Raw genomic sequence first — 24,763 nt, 5'->3', positions numbered from 1 at the left:
CACCTGCTGGGTTCAAGCGATTCTCCTGCCTTAGCCTCCTGAGTAGCAGGGATTACAGGTGCCCGCCACCATGCTGGCTAATTTTTTGTTTTTTGTTTTTTGAGACGGAGTCTCGCTCTGTGGCCCAGGCTGGAGTGCAGTGGCGCGATCTCGGCTCACTGCAAGCTCCGCCTCCCGGGTTCATGCCATTCTCCTGCCTCAGCCTCTCCGAGTAGCTGGGACTACAGGCGCCCGCCACCACGCGCGGCTAATTTTTTTGTATTTTTAGTAGAGACAGGGTTTCACCGTGGTCTCGATCTCCTGACCTCGTGATCCGCCCGCCTCGGCCTCCCAAAGTGCTGGGATTACAAGCGCTAGCCACCGCGCCCGGTCATGCTGGCTAATTTTTGTATTTTTAGTAGAGACGGGGTTTTGCCACGTTGGCCAGGCTGGTCTCGAACTGACCTCAAGTGATCTGCCACCTTGGCTTCTCAGAGTGCTGGGATTACAGGTGTGAGTGACTGTGCCCAGCTGTGGCCATTTTTTCAAGGCCCCTTGATAACACTGATGTCCTGCTTCATGCTTCATTTCAGCCAAACTGTTTTTCTAGGAGCACTCCTTCCTACCATATCACCAAACTCCCAGCCTTGTGGCAAACTGCTCTCCAATCCGGGCCAACCCATTACCTGACCCTTCCTTCCTCCTTCCTTACGTTACATCTGTAAGCCTGCCATGCTGCCCCCCAAACATGGCCTAAGCTGTAGAGCTACATTATCTTATGGATAGCTCACACATCAGAGAACAGTTCAACCCAAAGCCATCACTTACATAACACCAGGCGTGCTCCCGGCAGCACTCAGCATTGCACTGTCTCCACTGCCTTGCTTATTTCTTTGTGAGATATTCTTCAAACAGCCAGATTGTGCTGTGGCCCTTCTTACTCTTAATTCCTAGGACTGACAGCAAATTTTATTCTTTAATTTTTTTTTCCTTTTTTATTTTTTGAGACGGAGTTTCCCTCTTGTTGCCCAGGCTGGAGTGCAATGGCACAATCTCGGCTCACTGCAACCTCTGTCTGCCTCCAGGGTTCAAGTGATTCTCCTACCTCAGCCTCCCAAGTAGCTGGGATTACAGGCATGCGCCACCACGCCTGAATAATTTTTTGTATTTTTAGTAGAAACGGGGTTTTACCATGTTAGCCAGGCTGGTCTCGAACTCCTGACCTCAAGTGATCTGCCCACCTCGGCCTCCCAAAGTGTTGGGATTACAGGCGTGAGACACCGAGCCCGACCTTTTTTCCCTTTCATACCTAGTCCCACAGAAGATTTTACAATTCTCTCTTTTCATACCTACTATTACTACCACCCTTCTACACACTCGTAATCCCTTATTATGTCCCTTTCACTTATCCCCTTTTGATCATTCTAAACACTTCACCATTTCTGAGTAGGCCTTGCCCCTTCAGGTGACTGGCCATTTCACATTGTTGTTCCTTCTGTATGAAACGCCTTTCACTGTTTTTCAGCTAGTAAATTCTCCCATCCTCTGAGCTCCAGCTCAATGTCACCAGTCCAGGAAGCTTTTCCTACCCTACCTTTAGGTTACTCATTTCTTCCCTTTTGCTCTCATCATGCTTGGCACATGCCTCTCCTTCCCTAGACTGTGAGCCCTTGGAGAACAGGAACTGTGCTCTGTCGCCCAAGCTGGAGTGCACCGGCACGATCTCAGCTTGTTGCAACCTCTGCCTCCTGGGTTCAGGTGATTTTCCTGCTTCAGCCTCCCAAGTAACTGGGACTACAAGCATGCACCACCATACCCCACTAATGTTTGTATTTTTAGTAGAGATGGGGATTCACCATGTTGGCCAGGCTGGTCTTGAACTCCTGACCTCAAGTTATCCACCTGCCTTGGCCTCCCAAAGTGCTGGAATTACAGGCATGAGCCACTGCGCCCGGGCTGGAACTGTGTCTTATTCATCTTTATGCTCCTAGCCTCCAGCCTAGCGCCTGGCTTGTGGTAAGCCTTGATAAATATTTGCAGAATGCATGCATGCGTGAATGAATGAATGAACGAATGGCTTTGCATTCATCTTCAGGCCATCTTTGTGTATAATAATGACCCACTGGGGGCTGTCTTTGGATGCCAGAACTAGGCATTGGAAAATCATCAGGTTTCTCCATTTGTAAATCATGATAGACCCACTCAAACTGCACTTTTTTTTTTTTTTTTTGAGATGGAGTCTCCCTCTGTCGCCCAGCCTGGAGTGCAGTGGTGCGATCTCGGCTCACTGCAACCTCCGCCTCCAGGGTTCAAGCGATTCTCCTGCTGGTCTTGAACTCCTGACATGGTGATCCACCCACCTCGGCCTCCCAAAGTGCTGGGATTACAGGCATGAGCCACTGCGCCCAGCCTGCTTTTTTTAATTAAAAAAAAAAAAAAATAGGACCTCCAATCCTGCAGAAAACTGTGCTTATTTTTATGAGGGACTCTCTTCCACCCTAATATTTCCAAAGTGCTATCAAGGGTGTGAAATCATACTTCTTGGCATATGTTAGCTTATTGTGGATGGGAATTAGTTAGACTTACCAATGGGACTGCGTAAGGGATGGCCTAGCACTTTACCAATAATTGCTTTCCTGTGTCCACCGAGGAGCACCATCCTTTATTTCCCCTTCTGCCTTGACACACCAGAGCATATCACATACGCATACTCAGCCTGACAGGGCTACTAAGGGTAAAGGTTACATCTCTTACCTGATGTTCACCTTGGCTTGCCTCTGGAACCAAGCAGCTGCAGAGTGTTCAACAAACAGGTGTTCCCTGGCTTGATTTCAGCTCAATATGTGCTTCGGTTTCCTGAAGCTGTCTGGTTGTCACATGTGCCTTGCCCAGGGAATCTGGGTTGCATGGAAATGCACCTGCTGGTGATGGTCCCACTCAGAAGCATGATGAAATTGCCCAGAAGACAGATGTGTGTGTTTGAGTCTAAATTCTGTCGTGTTGGAAGACTAACTGATGGTGATTAAGGCCATCTGAGTTCCAAATCTAACTTTAATGCAATCTGTCTTGTCTGACATTGGAAGTTACGTGATCTTTTCCCTTAGTTTCTCCATTTGTAAAATAGAGACAATGATAGAACCTCCTTGCAAATCATTGTGTGCATTTAATGAGAAGGTATGTTTAAAGTGTTTAGCACAAGCTTAAGCAAAATAGGGACCCAGTAAATTAAGGCTAGCCATCATCCTCATCATTTGACACTTTGATCTTTTTGCAGTATGAGGTTTTAATACCCCACTGGCCAGCCTGTCAGAATCCTAAACTGGCCTCTGAAATTAGGTGTCAGGGAAAGGGTAAGGTTTTATCTGCCAAGCCTGTCTCCTCGGTCATTATGCTGTCTGACATTATAAATCTCATCTGAATGTCGCAAGTCACTTATTACTATCTCTTTGGGTTCTGGAATTTGCTAAGCCCATGGATTCACTTTTTAGAGCATTAAAGCAGAAATGCCCCACAGAGATCATCTCATCCAATTCACTTGTTTTACAGACTGCAGAAGATACTGAGACCTGAAGGCCTAATGTCACACAGCTCAAGGGTGGCAGAACTGGAGCTAGACCAGGCCTGCACATGTGATGGCCTCCTCTTTCTAATACACACAGCCATTTACCCTGGAGTCATGCTCTTAGAGACTCAGGCTGTGCTTTCCCTGGGTCACGGAGTTCCTCAGGACACTTTCCTCCTTTCTGAGCAGTCAGCTACTTTCTTCCTTTCGTGGCCAGCCAGCACTTTGAGGTCACATGACAGAGATCCACATACAGCTCTTTATGGAGAGATTGTGGGACACATACTATTGCCATTCACCAAGGGGCCAAGGACCAGCAGCAATCATAACCGGAGCTTCACTCCTGCCCTTCCACACTGAACAAACTCATCCCTACTTGCACCTTGGAGAGCACTAAGGTTTTTTGTTTGTTTGTTTGTTTTTGAGACAGAGTCTCGATCTGTAGTCCAGGCTGGAGTGCAGTGGCGCAATCTCAGCTTACTACAACCTCCACCTCCCAGGTCCCGGTTCAAGTAATTCTCCTGCCTCAGACTCCCAAGTAGCTGTGATTACAGGCATGCACCACCACGCCCAGCTAATTTTTGTATTTTTAGTAGAGATGGGGTTTCACCATGTTGGCCAGGCTGGTCTCAAACTCTGGACCTTGTGATCAGCCCGCCTCGGCCTCCCAAAGTGCTGGGATTATAGGTGTGAGCCACCGCGCCTGGCCTAGAGCACTGAGTTTTAAAGAGAATTGAGATTGAGGCCGGGTGCTGTGGCTCATGCCTGTAATCCCAGCACTTTGGGAGGCTGAGGCAGGTGGGTCACTTGAGGTCGGGAGTTTGAGACCAGCCTGGCCAACATGGTGAAAGCCCATCTCTACAAAAAATGCAAAAATTAGCTGGGCGTGGTGGCACGCGCCTGTAATCTCAGCTACTCTGGAGGCTGAGGCAGGAGAATCGCTTGAACCTGGGAGGTGGAGGTTGCACCACTGCACTCCAGCCCGGGCGACAGAGCAAGACTCCATCTCAAGAATAAAAAATAAAGAGAATTGAGATTGGACTCTTTCCACTGTTTTGCTGTAGTTCTCATTTCATAGGTGAAGAAACTGAGGCTCATGGAGGTTAGGGAACAGGCTGAAGCTCACAAAACTATCAGAGCTTCCATTTCAGTCCGGCTCTCTTTGACTGCAGTGAAGTAGTTAGGGTTAGATCTGTAAAATGGAGACTAGAGTATTTGTAAAGGGCGGTTGCTGCAAGGATTAGGTGAGCTCATGAAGGTGAAAGTGCCAACAGAAGAAGAGTCACCTAAGGGAAGAAGAAACTTCTCATTCATCAGTTTTTTTTTTTTTCCTAAGAGATGAGGTCTTGCTATGTTGCCCACGCTGGATTTGAACTCCTGAGCTTAAGCGATCCTCCCACCTCAGCATCCCGAGTAGTTGGGACTACAGGCGCACCACCTCACCTATCTTATTCATTTTTGTATCACCAGTTTGTTGATAAATCAATATATTTTTTGAAAATAAGCCTATGAATATATAAGTTAATAAATGGATGAATGAATAAAGAAATGAGCCACCTAGCACAGGTGCCTGGAACACAGGAGGTATTCAATCAATGTTCCTTTTCCCTCCCTCACTCTGGAGGGTAGAGGCCATATGTGCAGTCTCTGTGCCTGGCACTTGGTAGGCCTGATGAGTGTGTGTAGGTGGAATGGCTGACTCTCGGGAGCTCTGAGCCTTTGAGGCTAGAAGGAAATGTTTGTCTTTTCAGCTACAAGCAGAGGCCAGGGCTTTGAGCTCTGGGAGCTCAGGGAGTGATATGCCCAGGACTTCCCACCACTGCAGGGCAAGGGCCGCCCATCTTCCAAGTTGACCCTGGCCCAGTAGTTACCCAGACTCAGTGTCAGGCCCGGCTGCACGCACCAGTGGAGGGAAGCAGCAAATCCTTCCAGCTGTAGAACAGCTGAGGATGGGGCTATGGTCACCAGTTAGCAGACAACGTATTCTGCCCAGCTAGACTCAAACTTCCTTCCATTCCTCCATCCTGCCTCTCTTTCTCTGTCTTCTCTGGGCTTCAAATCTCAGTCCCTTGTATCTACTGAGTGAGTAAATGAGCACTGAGGAGAGTGGCTGGCATACAGTAGTTGCTCTGTAGACACTGGTGGAATGAGTGAATGGATACATGAAAACAGGACTGAAGGAAGAGACAGGCTGACGGATGCATGTCTATTTATTGGCACAGGGTCCTATAAGGGCCAAGACCACACCCTCCCACCCTCTTTTCTGTAAAAATAAACTCTGTTCTTCCTTTTCCCTGCTCTATCTGCTTTCCTGCTTGGTCCAGGGAGAATCAATCATTTGCTAAGGCTTGTGCCCTAAGACACAGGAACCAGTACCCGCTACACATATGCACTTCCCCTCTCAGCCCAGGGAAACAGTGGGCAGCAGGAGGCTTTCAGAGGCCCTTGGGCTTCTACTAGGAGCTGTCAGTGAAGGTCAGCAGCAGCATTGGGAGCAGTGGCACAAGGAGCACAGGGTGAGGTGGGGGTAGCCCCTGAGGGTGAGCCAGACAGAGCTGAGTGCACCCCTAAGTGCGCACTGAGTGAGCCTGGGGAGAAGCCCAGGAGGTACACCACCCAGGCCTGCGGGTCACAGTGGGGCCGGCACGGCAGGCCCATGGCTGCCAGGCTGAATGAGCTTGGGGCCAGAAGAGGCAGACTCCTTCCTATGGGAACTGGCCTCCCCGCCCAGACCCCTTCCAGGCAGGGTGACATGGAAAGATGTCACAGTGAATGGTGGGGGCTCTGCTGGAGGCAGGGGCACCCCCAAAGCAGAGGCACAATGTGGTGATTGGGGAGGGTCTGTACTCGTGTCACCTGTGGTGGGGAGGACCTAGACCCAGCCCAGCTTGCATTTGCCTCCTCCCAACCCAAGAGCAAACAGCTTTGTCAGGAGAGCTGCCCCAGGTCTGGTGACAGCCGGCCATTTCTCCCCTGATCCAGGTCTACCACACCTCACACAGCTGCCCCGGGTTCATGGGGGAGCCGACAGGGCAGCCGAAGTGCCGCAGGAAGTCACGGGAGTTGGAGAGAGTGCCCAGCACGCGGAAGCGGGCAGGGCTGTGGGGGTCGGTCACCAGCCCCTCGTGAGAGCTCTCTGGTGTGCGGACCGAGCACCACACCTGCGGGCCAGGACAGACATGGGGGCATATGGTGTCTAGTCTGGAGCCGGGCCTTAGAGTCAGCTACAGCCATCCCAGGGGCACAAACCACCACCGCTGCAGCCCCTCCCAAGTTCCTTCCAAACCTGCCCTGGACATCGGGTTGCCCAGCGTGGACATGACGAGGGGAAAAAGCGGAGCCCCTGAAGCTGCCTGCTGTGGCTGCCCAGCAGAGACTCTGCCTGAGTCCTTGCTCTGTCACTTACTCTATTCCTGGGCAGCCCCGGACAGGCCACTCTGCGTCCCGAGCTTTAGTTTCCTGCATGTCTCCCTCACAGGAACAGTGTGAGGATCAACGTTTGCCTCCTTCGCCACCCTTTGCCCCACCCTGTGCCCCTCAAGCACGACAACCCTGCCCTTGGCGCTATGCGAAAGCCTACCAAGGCGTGCTCCCGCTCAGGCCTCTTCAGGCTGCCTCTGTGGGCCCTGGCTGGCCGGAGGCTCTGGGCACAGGCCTTCCCAGCCCACCTTTCACGCCCCAGCCTCAGCCCCATTCCCCAGCCCCTTTGACGTGTGCCCCACACTTCTCCTAATGACATACTCAGGAGGGACCAGGACAAAGGGGCAGACCCCAGGCCTTCTGAGAGGGTGATACCTGGGCAAATCCCACAAAGAAGAGCTGGTGGTTGGTGAGCCCCACGCCTGGCAGTTGCTGCTCCTCCCCATGCTTTCTCAGCCATGCTTTGTAAGCCTGGGGACAGAACAGTAGGCAGCAAGCCCATCCAGGCCTGCCGCCATCCACCCAGCACCTTTCACCCCAGGCCAGCAGGCCTCAGCCACTGGAGGGCTGGTCAGGCCACTCACATTGTAGGCAGCCTTCAGCCCCCCGTTGTCGGCAATGTTCTCCCCCAGCGTCTGGCGGCCGTTGAGCCTCTCCCCGTTGACCTGGTATTGATTGTACTGTTCCTCCATGCAGGCCGTGTGGTTCCGGAAGGCTGCCAGGGACTCATTCTGCCACCAGGGCCGCAGGTTCCCTTCTTTGTCATACTCGCGCCCTGAGGAGAACTCACCTTTGCACCCCACCAAAACCAGAGCTCATCCCTTGGGGGCAGCAGTGCCCCCACCAGCCCTGGTCCACAGACTTCAGGGCCCTTGGGGCTACATCAATGTCCCAAGGCCTTGCAGGAGCCACCGGGAATTCTAAGCTAGAGGGGACGACTCCATGGGCCCCTACCTTGGTCATCAAAGGCATGTGTCAACTCGTGGCCCATGACCACACCGATGCCACCAAAGTTCAGGGCCCTGGTGGGTGAGGAATGGCAAGTGAGGACATGGTGGGGGTACTTCTGAATCCCACCACCAGCCCTGCTCCCAGCTCAGCCACAGGCCCAGGCCCCAGCACCCAGCCCCTCCTGCTTCAGACACACTTGGGGTGGTTGCGGGCATAGAAGGGGGCCTGCAGGATGCCAGCGGGGAAGACGATCTCATTCTTAGTTGGAAGGTAGTAGGCATTCACTGTCTGGGGGGTCATGCTCCACCTGGCGGAGGAAGAGGGAGAGGCTGAGGCTCCTGACTGTCCTGACACTGCTCCCCTCCCAGCAGCCCTGCCCTACCTTCTGCAAGGGCATGGGGCCACCGGTCTGGGACCAGTCTTGCCACCCTTTTCCCCCATCCCAGGAAAACTTCCCCCACCTCTGCTGCCGCCCCTAGTGTCTATGTCCGCCCCCTCATTCTCACTGGTCTCGGCTGGGAGGCTTGCGGAGCTGGTCAGCCATAACCTTGGCAGAGAAGTTGTACAAATTCAACATGTTTTGGAAGAAAGAATCTTCAGAAATTTCGTACTATGGGAAAGGTGGAAGTAGAAAGAAAGCAAGAGAATCCATTGGAGAAGATAATAGCCCCAGTTTGGCTACTCATTAATATCTCTCCAAACCTCAGTTTCCTCAACTGTAAAATAGCTAGTAAACCATAATTGGCAATATTTAAAGGCCATTTATGTTACGGGTGCTGTTTTTTTACATACTGTATTCATTTATCTCACAACCCTATGAGGTAGGCACTAGTAGGACCCCCATTTTACAGAAAATGAAACCGAGACCTAGAGAGGTTTTGTTAAGGTTAAAAAGTTAAGGGTAGAAACAGAATTTGATTACGCTTGACTCCAAATCTTGGCTCGTTAACAGTATATTTCACTGCTGTTTGGCCTGCAGCTGTCACAGAGCCAACATTTTAACAATGCTGGTTACCTCCATCTGCCTCTAAAAGAAACCGACAAGCACCTCTTTCCCAGTGCTTGAGCCCCAATTACTAAGGCCAGGGAACAGTGCCTCTACGGGGCTGAAGTTCAGTACTGATGAGCGTAGGTACTCACCCCATCGTAAACATCATCCAGCTCTTTGGGCTCCAGAATAAAGTCTGGGAAACCAATCATATCATAGATGGCGTCTGCCTGAAGAGACCAAGTTAAGGGTTTGTTTCCTTCCCCAGGTTCCTAGCAAAACTGTATCCTTGAACCCCACCTCAAGATGGCGCCCCAACCCCAGCCACCGCTCACTTTCTCCTTGGCTGCCTGGCGGGTCTTCTCATCCATCCAAACCAGCTGTCCCAGGGCCTCCTCAAATGCAGTCCGGATTTCACTGATCATCCCCTCTGCCTGGGAGGGAGGAGGCAAAGTCAGCCTTCCCCTGCACTGAATGCATCCCTGCCCCTGCCCATCCAACCTGGTGCCCCACCCCCGTCCCCCCAGGGGAAATGGGAACGTCTAGACTAATGAAATACGGCTGAGCACCTGGAGAGGATGAGAAGGAAACACCAGTTGTAAAGGTACTGGGATTGTGGCTGGCTTTTTTCTTAATTAAATAAACATTTTAATTGACAATAAGTTCATCAAATTATATTATAATTTAATATATTGCAATGATTTTTTTTTTTGAGACAGAGTCTGGCTGTGTCACCTAGGATGGAGTGCAGTGGCGCGATCTCGGCTCACTGCAACCTCCGCTTCCCAAGTTCAAGTGATTCTCCTGCCTCAGCCTCCCAAGTAGCTAGGATTACAGGCTCCTGCCACCATGCCCGGGGAATTTTTGTATTTTTAGTAGAGCCGGAGTTTCCCCATCTTGGCCAGGTTGGTCTTGAACTCCTGACCACATGATCCACCCGCCTCAGCCTCCCAAAGTGCTGGGATTACAGGCGTGAGCCACCACGCCCAGCCTAGTGAAATGATTTTTATCTGATTATGAAAAGAGGGCATTCACAGAAAATTTGGAAAATTGAGAATTGAAGAACAGACCAGTTATAAATCACTCATTCATAGATAAGTTCTTTTAACATTTTGATTACCCACTTCTAGAGTTTTTCCCTCCGCTGATATGCATATAAAATACAGAATTATGTTGTATAAGGTATATATTTTTTGTAACCTACTTTTTTCACTGAAACATGTATCAGCCGTTTAAGGATCCTCACAACCCATCCTAACTACAATTTATTTTTCCTTTACCCTATAGTTGGACATTTAACCTGTCGTCATTTTCTGCTATTATAAACAACATTGCCGTAAAAACCATAAACATCCTTACAGGTAATACTTTAAGCACATCCATTATCATATCCTAATAAATAAATATTTCTTCTAGTTATATAGTTAAACATAAACACATAGACAACTTTAAAGGACTCTTATAATCCCACTGCCCAAAGCAGCACTACTTCATTTGTTCATGAATTTATATCCAGTTGTTTTTCTTTTCTTTTCTCTTTTTTTTGAGACAGAGTTAAGCTCTGTCGCCCGGGCTGGAATGCACTGGCGCCATCTCGGCTCACTGCAACCTCTGCCTCCCAGGTTCAAGTTGATTCTCCTGCCTCAGCCTCCCAAGTAGCTGGCATTACAGACACCCGCCACCATGCCCGGCTAATTTTTTGTATTTTTAGTAGAGACCGGGTTTCACCATGTTGGCCAGGCTAGTCTCGAACTCCTGACCCCGTGATTCACCCACCTTGGTCTCCCAAAGTGCTGGGATTACAGGTGTGAGCCACCGCGCCTGGCCCCCGTTGTTTTTCTATATGTCTGCACATACATGAACAGTCAATTTTGAGGGCATAATGTTGAAAGAATCTTGTAGACTCACAATTTCTTTGCTTTGCCGGTCAAACGTGGCCTTCACGAAGAGGGAGCCCAAAGCGAAGCCAAGGGCGTCATCCGTGTTGGAGATGCAGGTCTGCCACCTCGGCACACAAGACTGTTAAGGGACAAAGAGCCAGGACCACAGAGATGGCTGTGTCCTCCAGTCAGAGGGCCTTTCTCTGTCAATGGGGCTAGCAGCCCTTCTCAGCTCTGGACAAGAGTCCTGGGTTTGCTCAGCACCACATCTGTCTTTTTTTGAGACAGGGTCTCGCTCTGTCACCCAGGCTGGAGTATAGTGGTGCAATCACTGCTCACTGCAACCTCTGTCCCCTGGGCTCAAGCGATCCTCCCACCTCAGACCCCAGGCACGGGCCACCACACCCAGCTATTTTATTTTGTATTTTTAGTAGAGAAGGGGTCTCACCATGTTTCCCAGGCTGGTTTTGAACTCGTGAGCTCAAGCGATCTGCCCGCTTTGGCCTCCCAAAGTGCTGGGATTAAAGGCATGAGCCACCGTGCCTGGCCCACAACTAATTTTATATCCAGTCAGTCCCCCATGCAAGAAACCTGGGAGTCACTCCAGCTTCCTCCATCTCCCTAACCCCCACATTCAGTCTATCAGCAGCAGTTTCTACTACTTTGACTTCTTTTTTTTTTTGAGATGGAGTCTCACTCTGTCACCCAGAATGGAGTGCAGTGGTGCGATCTCAGCTCACTGCAAGCTCCACCTCCCGGGTTCATACCATTCTCCTGCCTCAGCCTCCCGAGTAGCTGGAACTAAAGGCGCCCGCCACCATGCCTGGCTAAATTTTTTGTATTTTTAGTAGAGACGGGTTTCACCGTGTTAGCTAGGATGGTCTTGAACTCCTGACTTCAAATGATCCGCCCACCTTGGCCTCCCAAAGTGCTGGGATTACAGGCATGAGCCACGGTGCCCTGCCTGCTTTGATTTCTTTCTTTCTTTCTTTCTTTTTTTTTTTTTTTGAGACGGAGTCTTGCTCTGTCGCCCAGGCTAGAGTGCAGTGGCGCAATCTCGGCTCACTGCAAGCTCTGCCTCCTGGGTTCACGCCATTCTCCTGCCTCAGCCTCTCCGAGTAGCTGGGACTACAGGCGCCCGCCACCACGCCCAGCTAATTTTTTGTATTTTTTAGTAGAGACGGGGTTTCACCGTGGTCTCGATCTCCTGACCTCGTGATCCGCCCGCCTCAGCCTCCCAAAGTGCTGGGATTACAAGCGTGAGCCACCGCGCCCGGCCCTGCTTTGATTTCTTAATGTGCACTCAAGTGGATGGGAAAAATGATTACCACTTCCCTGCCCTATAACACTGTCATCTTGAACCCCTGAGCTCAAGCAGTCCACCTACCTCAGCCTCCCAAAATGCTGTGATTACAGGCACAAGCCACCACACCCAGTCTGCAATTGCCTTTTTTTTTTAAACAGAGTTTTGCTCTTGTAGCCCAGGCTGGAGTGCAATGATGCAGTCTCAGGTCACTGCAACCTCCAGGTTTAAGTGATTCTCCTGCCTCAGCCTCCCGAGTAGCTAGGATTACAGTTGCCTGCCACCATGCCCAGCTAATTTTTTTGTATTTTTAGTAGAGATGGGGTTCCACCATGTTGGCAATGCTGGTCTTGAACTCCTGACCTCAGGTGATTCACCTGCCTTGGCTTCCCAAAGTGCTGGGATTACAGGCATGAGCCACCGCGCCCAGCCTGCAATTGCCCCTTAACTGGACACCCTGACTCCATTCTCATCCCCACTTCCCTGCTGCTCCCCTCCATCTTCCATTTAGCCACCAGAAACATCATTTCCTACATAACCCAATTGTGTTTCTCCTCTCCATGGCTACTCCCATGGAGCCCCATCTGTGAAAGAATCAAGGCCGGACTTCTCGACACAATATTCAGGTCCCTTCCTGAGTGCCCCATGCCCACCTTACCAAACCCCGTCTCTCAGTTGCCCTTTCCTCAAGCTCATGCCAGAACATGTGTAAAGCCACCATGCTCCTTTTGGCCTCTAGGAATTTGCACATGCCGTTCCTTGTCCCTGGAATGCCCTTCTCCCTGGCTTTCTTGGTGAACTTTTCCATCACATAGCACCTCTCAGAGAAGGCTTCTCTGATGCCCTTCCCCACTATCCCCCCAGGTGAAATGTGCTGTCCCACCTCCGTCCTATAGCACAAAAGTCTTTCACTCAGTGTGAGCAGTTATCACCACAAAATATAATGTATTTGTTTACATGTCCACTCCCCCCACTTAATGGGGTATCTTGAAACTAAATACTCATTTATTTATTGTATCCTCTCCATCCTCCTCATCAAAGCCGAGTGCCTATACATATCATGTACTGTGCAGGTGCTTCACTTACATTAACTCAGCTAATACTCTTCCTGACAACCCTCCAAGTTATTCCTGCTTTACAGAGCAGGAAATGGAGAGTCAGAGAGGCTAGGTGATATGCCCAAGGTCCTACAGGCTAGAAAATGAATTAGTTGGGATTGGAACCCAAGTCGGCTTGCTTCCAAATTGTGCGCTCCATACTATGCACCTGTGCACCATGAGGCACATGGTGCCTGACACACTGAAGGCGTTCAGCATCAGCTTGACTGGATCAGAATGTGGAGGCAAAATCAGAGAGCCCACCTTCTTAGTGCCATAGAGGGTCTCCAGCAGCTTCTCTTGTGCAGACTCAAAGCGTCGGTCCAGGCTTGAGGTTGTCTTTTGCACCAGGTTCCAGATCAGGTAATTGTTCAGGATGCTGACAACCAGACCAGAAAATAAGAAAAGGGCAGGTGGGATGCCTTCCCGCTCCCCAAACCAGCCCCCAGGAACATGCAGGCTGCAGGAGTCCCAAGAGGCATATGTGGAAGCTGTCCCAGGGTTCCCTTTGGTCCCTGGGCCACACACCTGCCTGTAGAGGTCAGGTTGGAGAGAGGTGCGGGAACAGAGATTACAGGGAGCATCCTGCAACCCTAGCGCAGAGGAAAAGCCCATAGACATTCTGATTGGATGTTTGGAAGGCCCATAGCATTATCAAATGTTGTTCTGTGTGGCTGGGCCAGTCCACTACGCCCAGCATTGCTGGAGACGTCCACGGAACCCACCCTCACCTTGGGCTCCCCCCATACCTTGGTTCCGTTCGGTTGATGAGCTCTGACACCTGCTGCAAATAATCCATCCCATACACCACCACAGGCTCAGAGTCACTCAACTCCAATGGTGACAGCAAGAAAGACAGGAACTCAAGCCAGTCCATGGAGGGCGCCAGAGCCTAACAGAAAAAAATCTCAGGCCTTGCCTGCCCCACTCGCTTCCAGCAGAACCCTCCCCCACTGTATGCTGTAGCCTGGGAGCCCTTCCCATTGCCATAGCAACAACTACTGGCTTCATGGTGTATCTTTCCTGTAATATACCCTTTTCCAGGCCTGGGCACCTCCAATCTGGGAGCCCAACCACTTATTATACAAGGATAACCACTACGTGTGACATTCAGCTGGGGCCTAGATATTCAAATATTTTCCTAACAATTGATAAAATACCACTCACCTGACACCCTGCACATACTGGCTTCTCCTCCAGAACCACATCCCACCCCAACTTTTCCATAATCCAACATCTAAAGTGTTAATAGCCTGGCACAGTACGGGTCCCCCAGTAGAAACTTCCACTTCTAGGTTTTTTTTTTTGAGATGAAATTTCGCTCTTGTTAACCCAAGCTGGAGTGCAATGGCACGATCTCAGCTCACTGCAACCTCCGCCTCCCAGGTTCAAGCGATTCTTCTGCCTCAGCCTCCCAAATAGCTGGGATTACAGGCATGTGCCACCACACCCGGCTAATTTTTTATTTTTAGTAGAGATGGGGTTTCACCATGTTGGCTAGACTGGTCTTGAACTCCAGACCTCAGGTGATCCACCCGCCTTCGCCTTCCAAAGTGCTGGGATTACAGATGTCAGCCACCATGCCCAGCCTATTCTGATTGTTTTGTGGACATCTCATACAAACCGTTATACATTTTTAACACAATCCCTCCATGCATCCCCAGGCAACAAGAAAGGGACCAAAGGATGACCCAGTGAGAGGTGGCCTAAATGGACACCATTTTTTTTCCCAGGACAGCAGCAGTGCAGTGGAGCACAGAAAAGCAAGGGAATGAGGAAAGGACTGGCTGCCTTGGGGAGACAGCACGGAGGGAAGCTGGGTGGTCTGTGCCAGTGCTGGCCCCTCTCAGTTGTCTCCAGTCCCCTGCCTGCCCCACCTGCAGCTCCGAAATGCTCATCTTGTGATAGATCTTCTCCTCGTCGCGCCGCTGGTCCTGGGGCACTGTGATGTTGGCCAGCTGTATCTCCAACTCCAGCACCTGCTGCATCTGCTCCCTCGTGGAGGTGGGCCGCCCACCCAGCAGCATCCCCAGCTCCTCCATGTAGTCCAGATAAGCGGTGAGCACCTGTCAAGGCCCGGGTGATCCTCAGAGCCCAGCAACAATTCCTGCCCAAGGCTGAGATCTCTTCTTACCACCACCTCTGCTCACTATCTCTTCTGCTTGAAGCCTTCCTGGATGACCTGTTTCATTTCTGACACACTGCTTACCGCCACTGGCTAAGTATTGTTTACTTACTTACTTCTTCTTCTTTTTTTTTTTTTTGTCTCACTCTGTTGCCCAGGCTGGAGTGCAGTGGCGCGATCTTGGCTCACTGCAACCTCCACCTCCTGGGTTCAAGCGATTCTCCTGCTGCAGCCTCCTGAGTAGCTGGGACTACAGGCGTGTGCCACCACGCCTGGCTAATTTTTTGTATTTTTAGTAGAGATGGGGTTTCACCATGTTAGCCAGGCTGGTCTCGAACTCCTGACCTCAGGTGATCTGCCCGCCTCGGCCTCTCAAAGTGCTGGGATTACAGGCATGACACTGCACCGGGTCATGTTTACTTACTTCTGTACTTGTTTATCATCTATTTCCCCAAGGAGAAGGTGAGTTCCAGCAGAGCACTGTTCCAAGTTACAGCAGCTTACTCACTGCTGTCTCTAGGGACTAGAACACAGAGTAAGTGCTCTGCAAGTGTCTGTCCAGTGGATGGGCCTGCTTCCCATACTGCTTTGCCTTCTCATTTCCTAGATCCCTGCTAGTTGTCCCAGCCCATCAGTGACCATGTGCCTTCACTGAACAGCTGACTGGACCTCACAGGGGATCGGGGCCATGGTGTCCTCAGGCCTCTATTACCTCCCATCCTGCCAGGCCTCAAGCTTGCTGCTTTCTCCACTACCTGCTAGTCTCCAAGGGAGAGAAAAGCATGGAGAAGAAATATTTAGTGACCACTTCTGTAGACATGCATCAGACTCTCTATTAGAGGCTTTCCATACAGTGTATCTTTTCCTCCCCGCACAGCAACTTCATGAAGTGAAGATGAGTCCCATTTCACACCCCAGGGCAGAAGCTTGGGAAGATGACACAGCTTGACTTCCATCACAAACTAGCAGATGGCAGAGTGAGAATGTGGCCCAGGCCCGATGACCCCAGGGCCATGGCGGCCCTGGCCCTGCTCAGGTCCAGTACAAACTCATGCGGCCTCACCCCTGCTGGCCCTGAGGCTCCATGAAGGCAGGGCTGTGTTTGCTTTGTTCACCACTGTAATTTCAGGCCCAAGCACAGCTGTCTGCCACATAGTAGGTGCTCAATAAATATCTGTTGAATAACAGGATGAAAACCTGCAAACAGACACTGAACACTGCTCTGTGCCAATTTCCTTAACCCTCCTCCCAGAAACCACTTCCCACTCAACCGGAAGGCCCACCTGGGCTCCCCTAATCGCCAAAGGCCATCTCCTCTTCTACTTACCAAGAAGTTTTAGATCCCTTAATCTCCATTCTGTGTATTTCAAATTCCTCCTGTCTCTCACCTCTCCTCTTACTTGCTGCTGGCATCAGAGGAAGAGGTTTGAGTACCAATCCCAGTCATCCCAGCTCCTGAGGAGGTTGGTTAGCTAAACCAGTGATCTCACCTTACCCCTTCTCTCTCCACATCCTCACCTTCAGCTTAGTGCTTACTTTTGAGACTCTCCTGAACCCTGCTTTACTCTTAGTTTTTTTTGTTGTTGTTGTTTGTTTGAGATGGCGTCTCCCTTTGTCACCCAGGCTGAAGTGCAGGTGTGTGATCTTGGCTCACTGCAACCTCCACCTCCCGGGTTCAAGCGATTCTCTTGCCTCAGCCTCCCCAGTGGCTGGGATTACAGGCGAGGGCCACCAGGCCTGGATAATTTTTGTATTTTTAGTAGAGACAGTGTTTCGCCATGTTGGCCAAACTGGTCTCGAACTCCTGACCTCAGGTAATCTGCCTCGGCCTCCCAAAGTGCTGGGGCCACAGGTGTGAGCCACTGCACCCAACCTACTCGTAGTTTTCATCCTATCTTAACCTTTTGTGTTGCATCTTTCTCTAGATCCCAGCACAGGAGGCTTCCTGAAGGCAACCAGTGACATGCTGACAGCCAAACCCAAGTCTTTCCTCTTGCCCCTTCCAAAGGGTTGAAGGATGTTGTTCTCTCCCAAATTGTAAAAATTATCTCCTCCCCTGACTCAGATGATGTCAAAATCACACATCTGTCCACATCACTTTTGAGTTTCCCTTTCCATTTCTTTTGGGATGAATCCTAAATTTGGCCCACAATGCTCCTGCATAGTTGAGCCTATGGACCTGTCCAGAAGGCCTTGGCCCACATGCCCATCCTGCTCCCTCTCCCATTGAGAATGGCCAGTGGGCTGGCCATATGCCTTCCCACTTTGGAACCTTTGCATAACCTATTGCCTTTGCAGAGACCTCTCCCTTCATTGCAGCCTATCCGCACCCTGGAACTAGGCAGGTTCCTGGTCACACTTGCTCTCAGAACCCTATGCTTCAACAAATGGTTGTCCTACTCCACAGCAATCTCTTTTGCTGAGTCTCCCACTGCCCTTAAAATACAAGGATCTCCTTCTGTCCTTTCTCTGTCCTCCTCCTGTCTTACCTCTTCAAAGCCTTTGTTTAGGTTTCTTTTTTCTTTTCTCTCTTTTTTTTTTTTGAGACAGAGTCTTGCTCTGTTGCCCAGGCTGGAGTGCAGTGGTGCCATCTCAGCTCACTGCAAGTTCCACCTCCCAGGTTCAAGTGATTCTCCTGCCTCAGCCTTCCAAGTAGCTGGGATTACAGGCAGCCACCACCACGTCGGGCTAATTTTTGTATTTTTAGTAGTGATGGGGTTTCACCATGTTGGTCGGGCTGGTTTCAAACTCCTGACCTCAAGTGATCCACCTGCCTTGGCCTCCCAAAGTGCTGGGTACAGGCGAGAGCCACCATGCCCGGCCCAATTTTTGTATTTTTAGTAGAGATGGGGTTTCACCATGTTGGCCAGCTGGTCTCAAACTCGTGACTTCAAGTAATCAGGCCGCTTCGGCCTCCCAAAGTGTTTGGATTACAGCCACCCTGCCTGGCCTGGTTAGGTTTCTAAGGAGATGCCCCTCAAGCCTCTGGGTCCTTTCAGGCTTATTCTCTCTTCAGGGCTCCACACAGCTTTCCCAGCTGCCTGCTGACCTCTCAGTATGTAAGGTGCCCAGGTCCCATCAAACTCACATGTCTAAAAGGAGCAGCTCCCACACCCTGAGCATCTGCCACATGCAGGAGCATAAGTTTGTACCCCTAACCTACTCTAAACACTGTATGAGGTTGATGCTATGATCCCCTGTTTACGGATGAGGGAACAGCCTCAGAGAGATTAATCAACTTGCACAAAGCAGCAGAGCTGAGACTGAAATCCAGGTCTGACTCCAAAGTCTCTCCTATTCCTGTGACATTGCACTGTCTCCTCTTTCTCAATGTACCCTAAGCTGGTTCTTCCTACAGACACCCCTAATTCCCAAGGGACCCCTCCATTCCACCATCACGGAAGTGAACAGTTTCAGCCATCTTCACCTCTTCCCTCCTCTAACATCCGGGCACCAAGAACTCATGATTCTGACTTGATGATATCTCTTACATCCTCCCCTTCCTACCATTCCTTCTGCCACCTCTTTCATTTGGGACCTTCCTGACTCAGAGCACGGAGTACCACAGATACTCTTAATTCATCTCCAGGCTTTCTTTCTCACATCTACTTTCCACACCCCAAACAAACTGACTTCCCAAAGCACTGCGCTCCCTCCCTACTTTGGAGCACGCAGTGGCTCTCCGGGAGCTACAGAATCAACTCCGTAGTGTGCTATTCAAGGTCCTCTCCATAACCCGTTCCTGCCCACCTCTCCAGCCTCTCATCTGCCTTGAGTTCTATATTTTACCACAGTGGACCCCTTGCCATGGTCCAGACACACCTAGTCTTTCCCTCGTCAACACTTTTTTTTTTTTTTCTGAGATGAAGTCTCGTTCTGTTCCCCAGGCTGGAATGCAGTGGTGCCATCTCGGCTCACTGCAACCTCTGCCTCCTGGATTCAAGAGATTCTCTTTGCCTCAGCCTCCCAAGTAGCTGAGATTACAGGTGCACGCCACCTTGACTGGCTAATTTTTATATTTTTAGTAGAGACGGGTTTTCACCATGTAGACCAGCCTGGTCTCAAACTCCGAACCTCAAGTGATTCACCGGCCTCAGCCTCCCAAAATGCGGGGATTACAGGTGTGAGCCACTGTGCTCAGCCTCATCAACACTTTTGTTTAAACTGTTCTTTCTTTTTCTTTTTCTGTTTTTTTTTGAGTCAGAGTCTTGCTCCGTCACCCAGGCTGGAGTGCAGTTGCATGATCTTGGCTCACTGCAACCTCCGCCTCCCAGGTTCAGGCAATTCTCCTGTCTCAGCCTCCCGAGTAGCTGGGACTACAGGCGCCTGCCACCACGACTGGCTAATTTTTGTATATTTAGTAGAGGTGGGGTTTCACCTTGTTGGTCAGGCTGGTCTCGAACTCCTGACCTCAGGTGATCCACCCCCCTCGGCCTCCCAAAGTGCTGGGACTACAGGCGTGAGCCACCACACCTGGCCTAAACTTCTTTCTACCCAGCATGCCCTCATCCACTCCTACATATTCTACAGGGCCTGGCTCAAATGCGATCTCTTCAGGAAGACTTTGCTGGCTCCCTGAGTCTCTCCTGAATCCTGAGGACCCTCTTGTGAGCTTTGTTCTCAGCTATCTAGGTCCCTGAACCCTTCGACACTGAACGCTTCCTGTGGCAATGGCTCGGAAACTTATATCTCAGAATTCCCCCACTGGACCTGGCATACAGTAGGTGTCTATGAAACCTACTAGAAGAATAAGAGGAAGGAAGGAAGGAAAAGGGGAAGAAAGGGAGGGAGGGAGGAAGGAAGAAAAGGGGGAAGAAAGGGAGGGAGGGAGGAAGGAAGAAAAGAAGGAAGAAAGGAGGGGCAGTTACTTCACTAGGTGACAGGATAGGCTCACCTTCCCTGCTCTGACCCTCGGCAAAGGGAAAAGTCAACAGGGATCAGCCCAGCTCAGCAAGGGGTAGGGATGGGGGTTTGGAAGATGTTCCTTACTTTCTCATTGGCAGTTCTGTTTAAGTAGTAATCCCGAGAGGGCAGAAAGAGCCCAGACTGGTCCACCTGCAATGTCAAGGAAAGGAGGTGAGCCCCTCGCTTTCCCCACCATGGGAACCTGAATTCCCGAGCAGGGGTTGGGGTGGGGGCAGGGGGTCAGCCCAGCCTGCCTGTCACAGGAGAGGGAAGTCTGGGTTCAGCGAAGGGTCCCTAAGTCTCTCCCCACCCTTTCCCAGCTCATCACCTGGATAACATTGCTGTTGGAACTCTTAGAGTCGGCACTGATGTAGACGGTGAAGAATGGGGTGGCCCTGTAGGTCCCTGCTACTGCCTTCAACACCTCCATAAAGTTGTCCTGGTCCCAGGGCCCCGTAATGTTCCAACCACCAATCTATGTAGAGACCATAAGTGGAATGATTAGCACAGGAGCTCCCAAAGCGTTCCTGGCCATCTCCTCTCTCAAGGCCCCTCCTGCTCCCCTGCCCTCAGCTGGCTCAGTGGCTCTACCTTGTCAATGAGGTCTCTCAGTGGCTGGGCTCCCAGCTCCTCAATGCGCTCCACCTGTAGGCAAGATAGGTAGAAGCGCTGTGTCTTCCGCTCAGCTTCACTGCTGGAGTTGAAGGTGGTGTTTTCTGTGGGGCAGAACACAGGATCCAGGTGGCAATTACGTTAACTGCTGAGAGGGAGTCACTGGCCGTCGCTCGGTTTCTCTCCTTGCCTTGTCAATGAGCAGTCCTCCTAACGCAGACCCAGGAAGAGTGTCTGAAACAGTAAGCCGTGGCTTCCTCTCCCTGTCCACGGAGACCCAAGGATATCTAAGCAGTACAGGCTCCCTGGTGTCTACCACACCACGACAGTGCTCCAAACACAGTACAGAGAAGCGGCCCTCCATTATACCCAGAGTTCTGCCCCCGTCAAACCCATCTGCACTTCTCAAGAGTCCCCTGCTCTCTGCCTCCCCACTCTCTGGAGTGTTCACAGAGCCATCCACTTCCTCATTCATGGACATTGACTATCTGCTAAGTGCCAGGCCCTGTGCTGGGCACAAGGCACATAGGTGGCCCAAGGCCTCCCTAACAGCCCCACTCACCAAGCAGGTGCTTCAGTATGGCCTGGTTTTGGTCCCAGAGGCTGTTGAAGGTGTTCCAGCGAGAATGCCCATCGGGCAGGGGGTTCCTCCGAATCCAGCCCCCACAGGAGAACTGGTAAAAGTCCTCACAGGGGCTCACCCCTCGGTCCAGGGACTCCAGGATTTTTCCAGCCACTCGAATGCAAGCCTCTGTAAGGCAGGTGCTGTGGGATGGGTCTGTGGTAGGGAACATGGCCGGAGGGTAGGGGACTGTTAGTCTGTCTGTCTGGAAGGGGCAAACTCTTTGCAAGGGCCATAACAGCAGGAAGGTTGGGAAGAGAAAGCAAAGCGGGGGGCTTTTCTGCAGGGAAGTCTTGGTCCCCACAAGTGAAAATCTTAGAGGCCCTTAGGCCTCCAGAACCCCTAGTTATGAATACTGATGAAGAGTGTGGGCCCACCTACCTCTGTGGTACTGGACCCCTAGGGCCACAAGGCAGCCCAGAAGCAGTGCAGCCAGCAGTAGAGAGACACCTGCTAAGACCAGCTCCAGCTGCGTGCGTGAGCCTAACAGCTGTCTTGTCCCCTTCTGGAATCCCACCTGGGGAACATAGGGGGACAGAGAGTGACTGAGCTGCAGGGCAGGGGTCCAAGATCACCAGAGGGTGAAGCCACAGGCAGTTTTCAGAGCCACAGGGTTAACTTTGGGCCCGGGGGCAATGAGGCCAGCCGGTGAGTTGAGCCCTGAGTCTGTTTTGTGCAACATCATGGCTTAGCATCGCCTCACCATAGTCCTAGAGCAGAGGCCAGAGATGGAGCGGAGGTGGGGGCAGGTGACCCTCCAGAACAGCCCAGAGCTCCTGGGTGTGCCAGGCGTCATGCCAGGGCTGGGGCCTGGTGAGAAAGGGGAAGCCCCCTTGCCCACCTCCATGGCGTCCGGGGAGGCCCCGCCCTCTACGGGGGTCTCGGGTGCGTCTTCATCCCGAAGCGTGGCCCGTTTGTACTCCACCATCTGCCAGACAGTCGGGGTTGCCAACCGAGGTCAGGCAGAGAGGGCTATTTGCCCACGACCCTGCCCCAGTGCTCCCTGCCTCGCGGACCCCTCCCCCCTGCGAAGAGGGCCCTTCCCTTCCCACCTGCCCTGCTCTCCGGCCTGGGGTCTCTCAATCACCGCTCCACCAGGCCTGGGACGCAGCCCTACCTCCGCGAGCCGGGCACCGCTTGCCCCTCCGCGGCCGACCCCTCTGCCTCGTCCCCCTCCACCCGGTCCCCTCCCGTGGAGGCCAGGGCCCCCACTCACGTTGCTGCCAGCTCCCAGCTCCTGCAGCGCGACGTTCATGGTGGAGTCGGGCCAGGCGGTGATTCAGGGCTCCCGGCAGCTGGCCCTTTCCCGGGCCGCGGCCCCGGTCCCCTGCCGGGCCCCGCCGCCACCAGCCATCACGGCCGCCGCGCAGCACCCCCGCTCGGCCGCGGCCTCCGCTCGACCGCGGCCGCCCCCGCCCGCCCGAGTCCCCCGCCCCACGCGGCGCCCCGCCCGGGGTGGAGGGAGCGTGGGGGAGAGGGAGGAGCGCGCCGAGGCTCTCCGCAGGCTCCAGCTGCCCTCCAGCAACACCGGAGACCCCTCCACGCTTCATGATCCGCCCCCCATCTCAGCAGCACCCTCCTTCAAGCCACCCATAATTTACTTTCCTATGAAAAGTAATGAAATTCAACCAGGCCCAGACGTTGCTAATACTCCTTGGCCTACTTCCTCCAAATTTCAGGCTCTCTCCATCCCCTTTAAGCACTTTAGAGAAATTATGCCCTCCTGAGGAACGTCTTCCCCCAGTAGTCCACATAGCCCCTCTTCAGCCGGCAAATACAGAGCACACAGTCAGTTCACTCACATTCAGGGTGTGCACGTGGTACCTACCTATGGTACCTACCTATGTGCAGAGAGCACATAGACGCCAAGGACACGGGCAGGCACGACGCCCAGCATACAGTCCACACACGCACATGAGATGCCCACAGAATGTACACACACTGCATACTCACACACAGTGTACACAAGCACAACACACCCAGAGCCAACACACACGCACACTGTGTTTCTGTATGTACACACACCAAGTGCAGGGGGAGCATACACTCCACACACACACAGCCTACACTGACTCTACTCTTCCATGGCTCTTCAAGACCACACTTCTACTCTCCAAGATAACTGCTGTCATCAGATCGTCTCATAAAGGGAGGGTTACAGATGGTGACAAATTGGCAGGGAAAAAAACAGCCATGCACAGATATTTAAAGAAAAGACGTGCTAACACTTCTAACTTGGGGAAAGCAAACCGTTTTATCTGGGAGATTTACAAGGAGAAAAAAAACTAACACCAAGCAATATTTAACTGAAAAGCAATAGTGTGGCACCCATGCATCTGCCATCTGCCTTCCATATTGTCATTCCTTAATCAGGCCTGGTGTTATTGCAGGCTGCTGCACTGAAAAGTGCCTAGTGTTTTACAATTCAAAAAAAAAAAAAAGGAAAAGAGAGTGCGCTTCATCTTCCTCTCCCCATCCTCCACCCCCACTGAGAGAGTACAAGAATTTGACCTGAGAAGGCTTGAATGGGTAGCAAACACATAATCCATTTCTTTCTCTTTCTCTCTCTCTCTCTTTCCTTTCTTTCTTTTCTTTCTCTTTTTCTTTCTTTCTTTCTTTCTTTCTTTCTTTCTTTCTTTCTTTTTCTTTCTTTCTTTTTTCATCTTTCTCTCAAGAAGGGTGTCAGCCAGGTGCAGTGGCTCATGCCTGTAATTCCAGCACTTTGGGAGGCCGACGTGGGTGGATCATGAGGTCAGGAGTTCGAGACCAGCCTGGCCAACATGCTGAAACCCCGTCTCTACTCAAAATACAAAAATTAGCCAGGCATGGTGGCGGGCGCCTGTAATCCCAGATACTTGGGAGGCTGAGACGAGAATCGCTTGAACCCAGGCGGGTGGAGGTTGCAGTGAGCTGAGATCATGCCACTGCACTCCAGCCTGGGCAACAAAGACCGAAACTTGGTCTCAAAAAAAATAAATAAATAAGAGAAGGGTGTCTCACTTTGTTGCTCAGGCTAGAGTGCAGTGGCATGGTCATAACTCACTGCAGCCTCAAATTCCTAGGTTCAAGCAATCCTCCGACCTGAGCCGCCGTAGTAGCTGGGACTACAGACACGTGCTGCTGTGCCTGGCTAATTTTTTAAAATTTTTTATAGAAACGGGGTCTCACCATCTTGCCCAGGCTGGTCTTCAACTCCAGGCCTTAAGCAATCCTCCCACCCACCTCAGCATCCCAATGTGCTGGGATTACAGGCATGAGTCACCATGCCTGGCCCATAGTCCATTTATTGATGCTCACCTCAGTTCTCAGACAACTTGCT

The 24,763-nt window shown here is 51.6% G+C and overlaps 1 protein-coding gene across 10 annotated transcripts in view; it reads right to left on the bottom strand.

Moving 5' to 3' along the window:
• The window catches only part of ECE2 (endothelin converting enzyme 2), a 28,397-nt gene extending 5,278 nt beyond the window's left edge, over window positions 1-23,119 (bottom strand). For 2 of the 10 annotated variants that reach the window (XR_009209314.1, XR_009209313.1), the window contains exons 1-19: window positions 22,661-23,119; window positions 22,148-22,372; window positions 21,826-21,961; window positions 21,385-21,600; window positions 20,802-20,926; window positions 20,539-20,685; window positions 20,295-20,360; window positions 15,058-15,246; window positions 13,930-14,072; window positions 13,445-13,559; window positions 10,809-10,919; window positions 9,236-9,334; window positions 9,053-9,130; window positions 8,419-8,522; window positions 8,109-8,219; window positions 7,916-7,983; window positions 7,546-7,736; window positions 7,337-7,432; window positions 2,734-2,900 (exon numbers count right to left, since the gene is read on the bottom strand). Coding sequence is in view for 4 of the 10 variants with exons in the window: in XM_032171785.2 (XP_032027676.1) it covers window positions 6,526-6,702; window positions 7,337-7,432; window positions 7,546-7,736; window positions 7,916-7,983; window positions 8,109-8,219; window positions 8,419-8,522; window positions 9,053-9,130; window positions 9,236-9,334; window positions 10,809-10,919; window positions 13,445-13,559; window positions 13,930-14,072; window positions 15,058-15,246; window positions 20,295-20,360; window positions 20,539-20,685; window positions 20,802-20,926; window positions 21,385-21,600; window positions 21,826-21,961; window positions 22,148-22,372; window positions 22,661-22,699 (2,436 nt within the window). In the remaining 6 variants the exon portion in view is untranslated. Of the gene's footprint in view, window positions 1-807; window positions 936-2,733; window positions 2,901-4,325; window positions 6,703-7,336; window positions 7,737-7,915; window positions 7,984-8,108; window positions 8,220-8,418; window positions 8,523-9,052; window positions 9,131-9,235; window positions 9,335-10,808; window positions 10,920-13,444; window positions 13,560-13,929; window positions 14,073-15,057; window positions 15,247-20,294; window positions 20,361-20,538; window positions 20,686-20,801; window positions 20,927-21,384; window positions 21,601-21,825; window positions 21,962-22,147; window positions 22,373-22,660 lie in introns of those variants that run through there. The other 8 variants (XR_009209312.1, XR_009209315.1, XM_032171785.2 and 5 more) reach the window with 8 other exon arrangements.
• Between the last annotated feature and the right edge of the window lie 1,644 nt (window positions 23,120-24,763).

Source organism: Hylobates moloch, unplaced genomic scaffold (genome assembly GCF_009828535.3).
Source record: "Hylobates moloch isolate HMO894 unplaced genomic scaffold, HMol_V3 SCAFFOLD_13, whole genome shotgun sequence".
Lineage (NCBI taxonomy): Eukaryota > Metazoa > Chordata > Mammalia > Primates > Hylobatidae > Hylobates > Hylobates moloch.
This window is presented reverse-complemented; position numbering and strand designations above follow the sequence as displayed.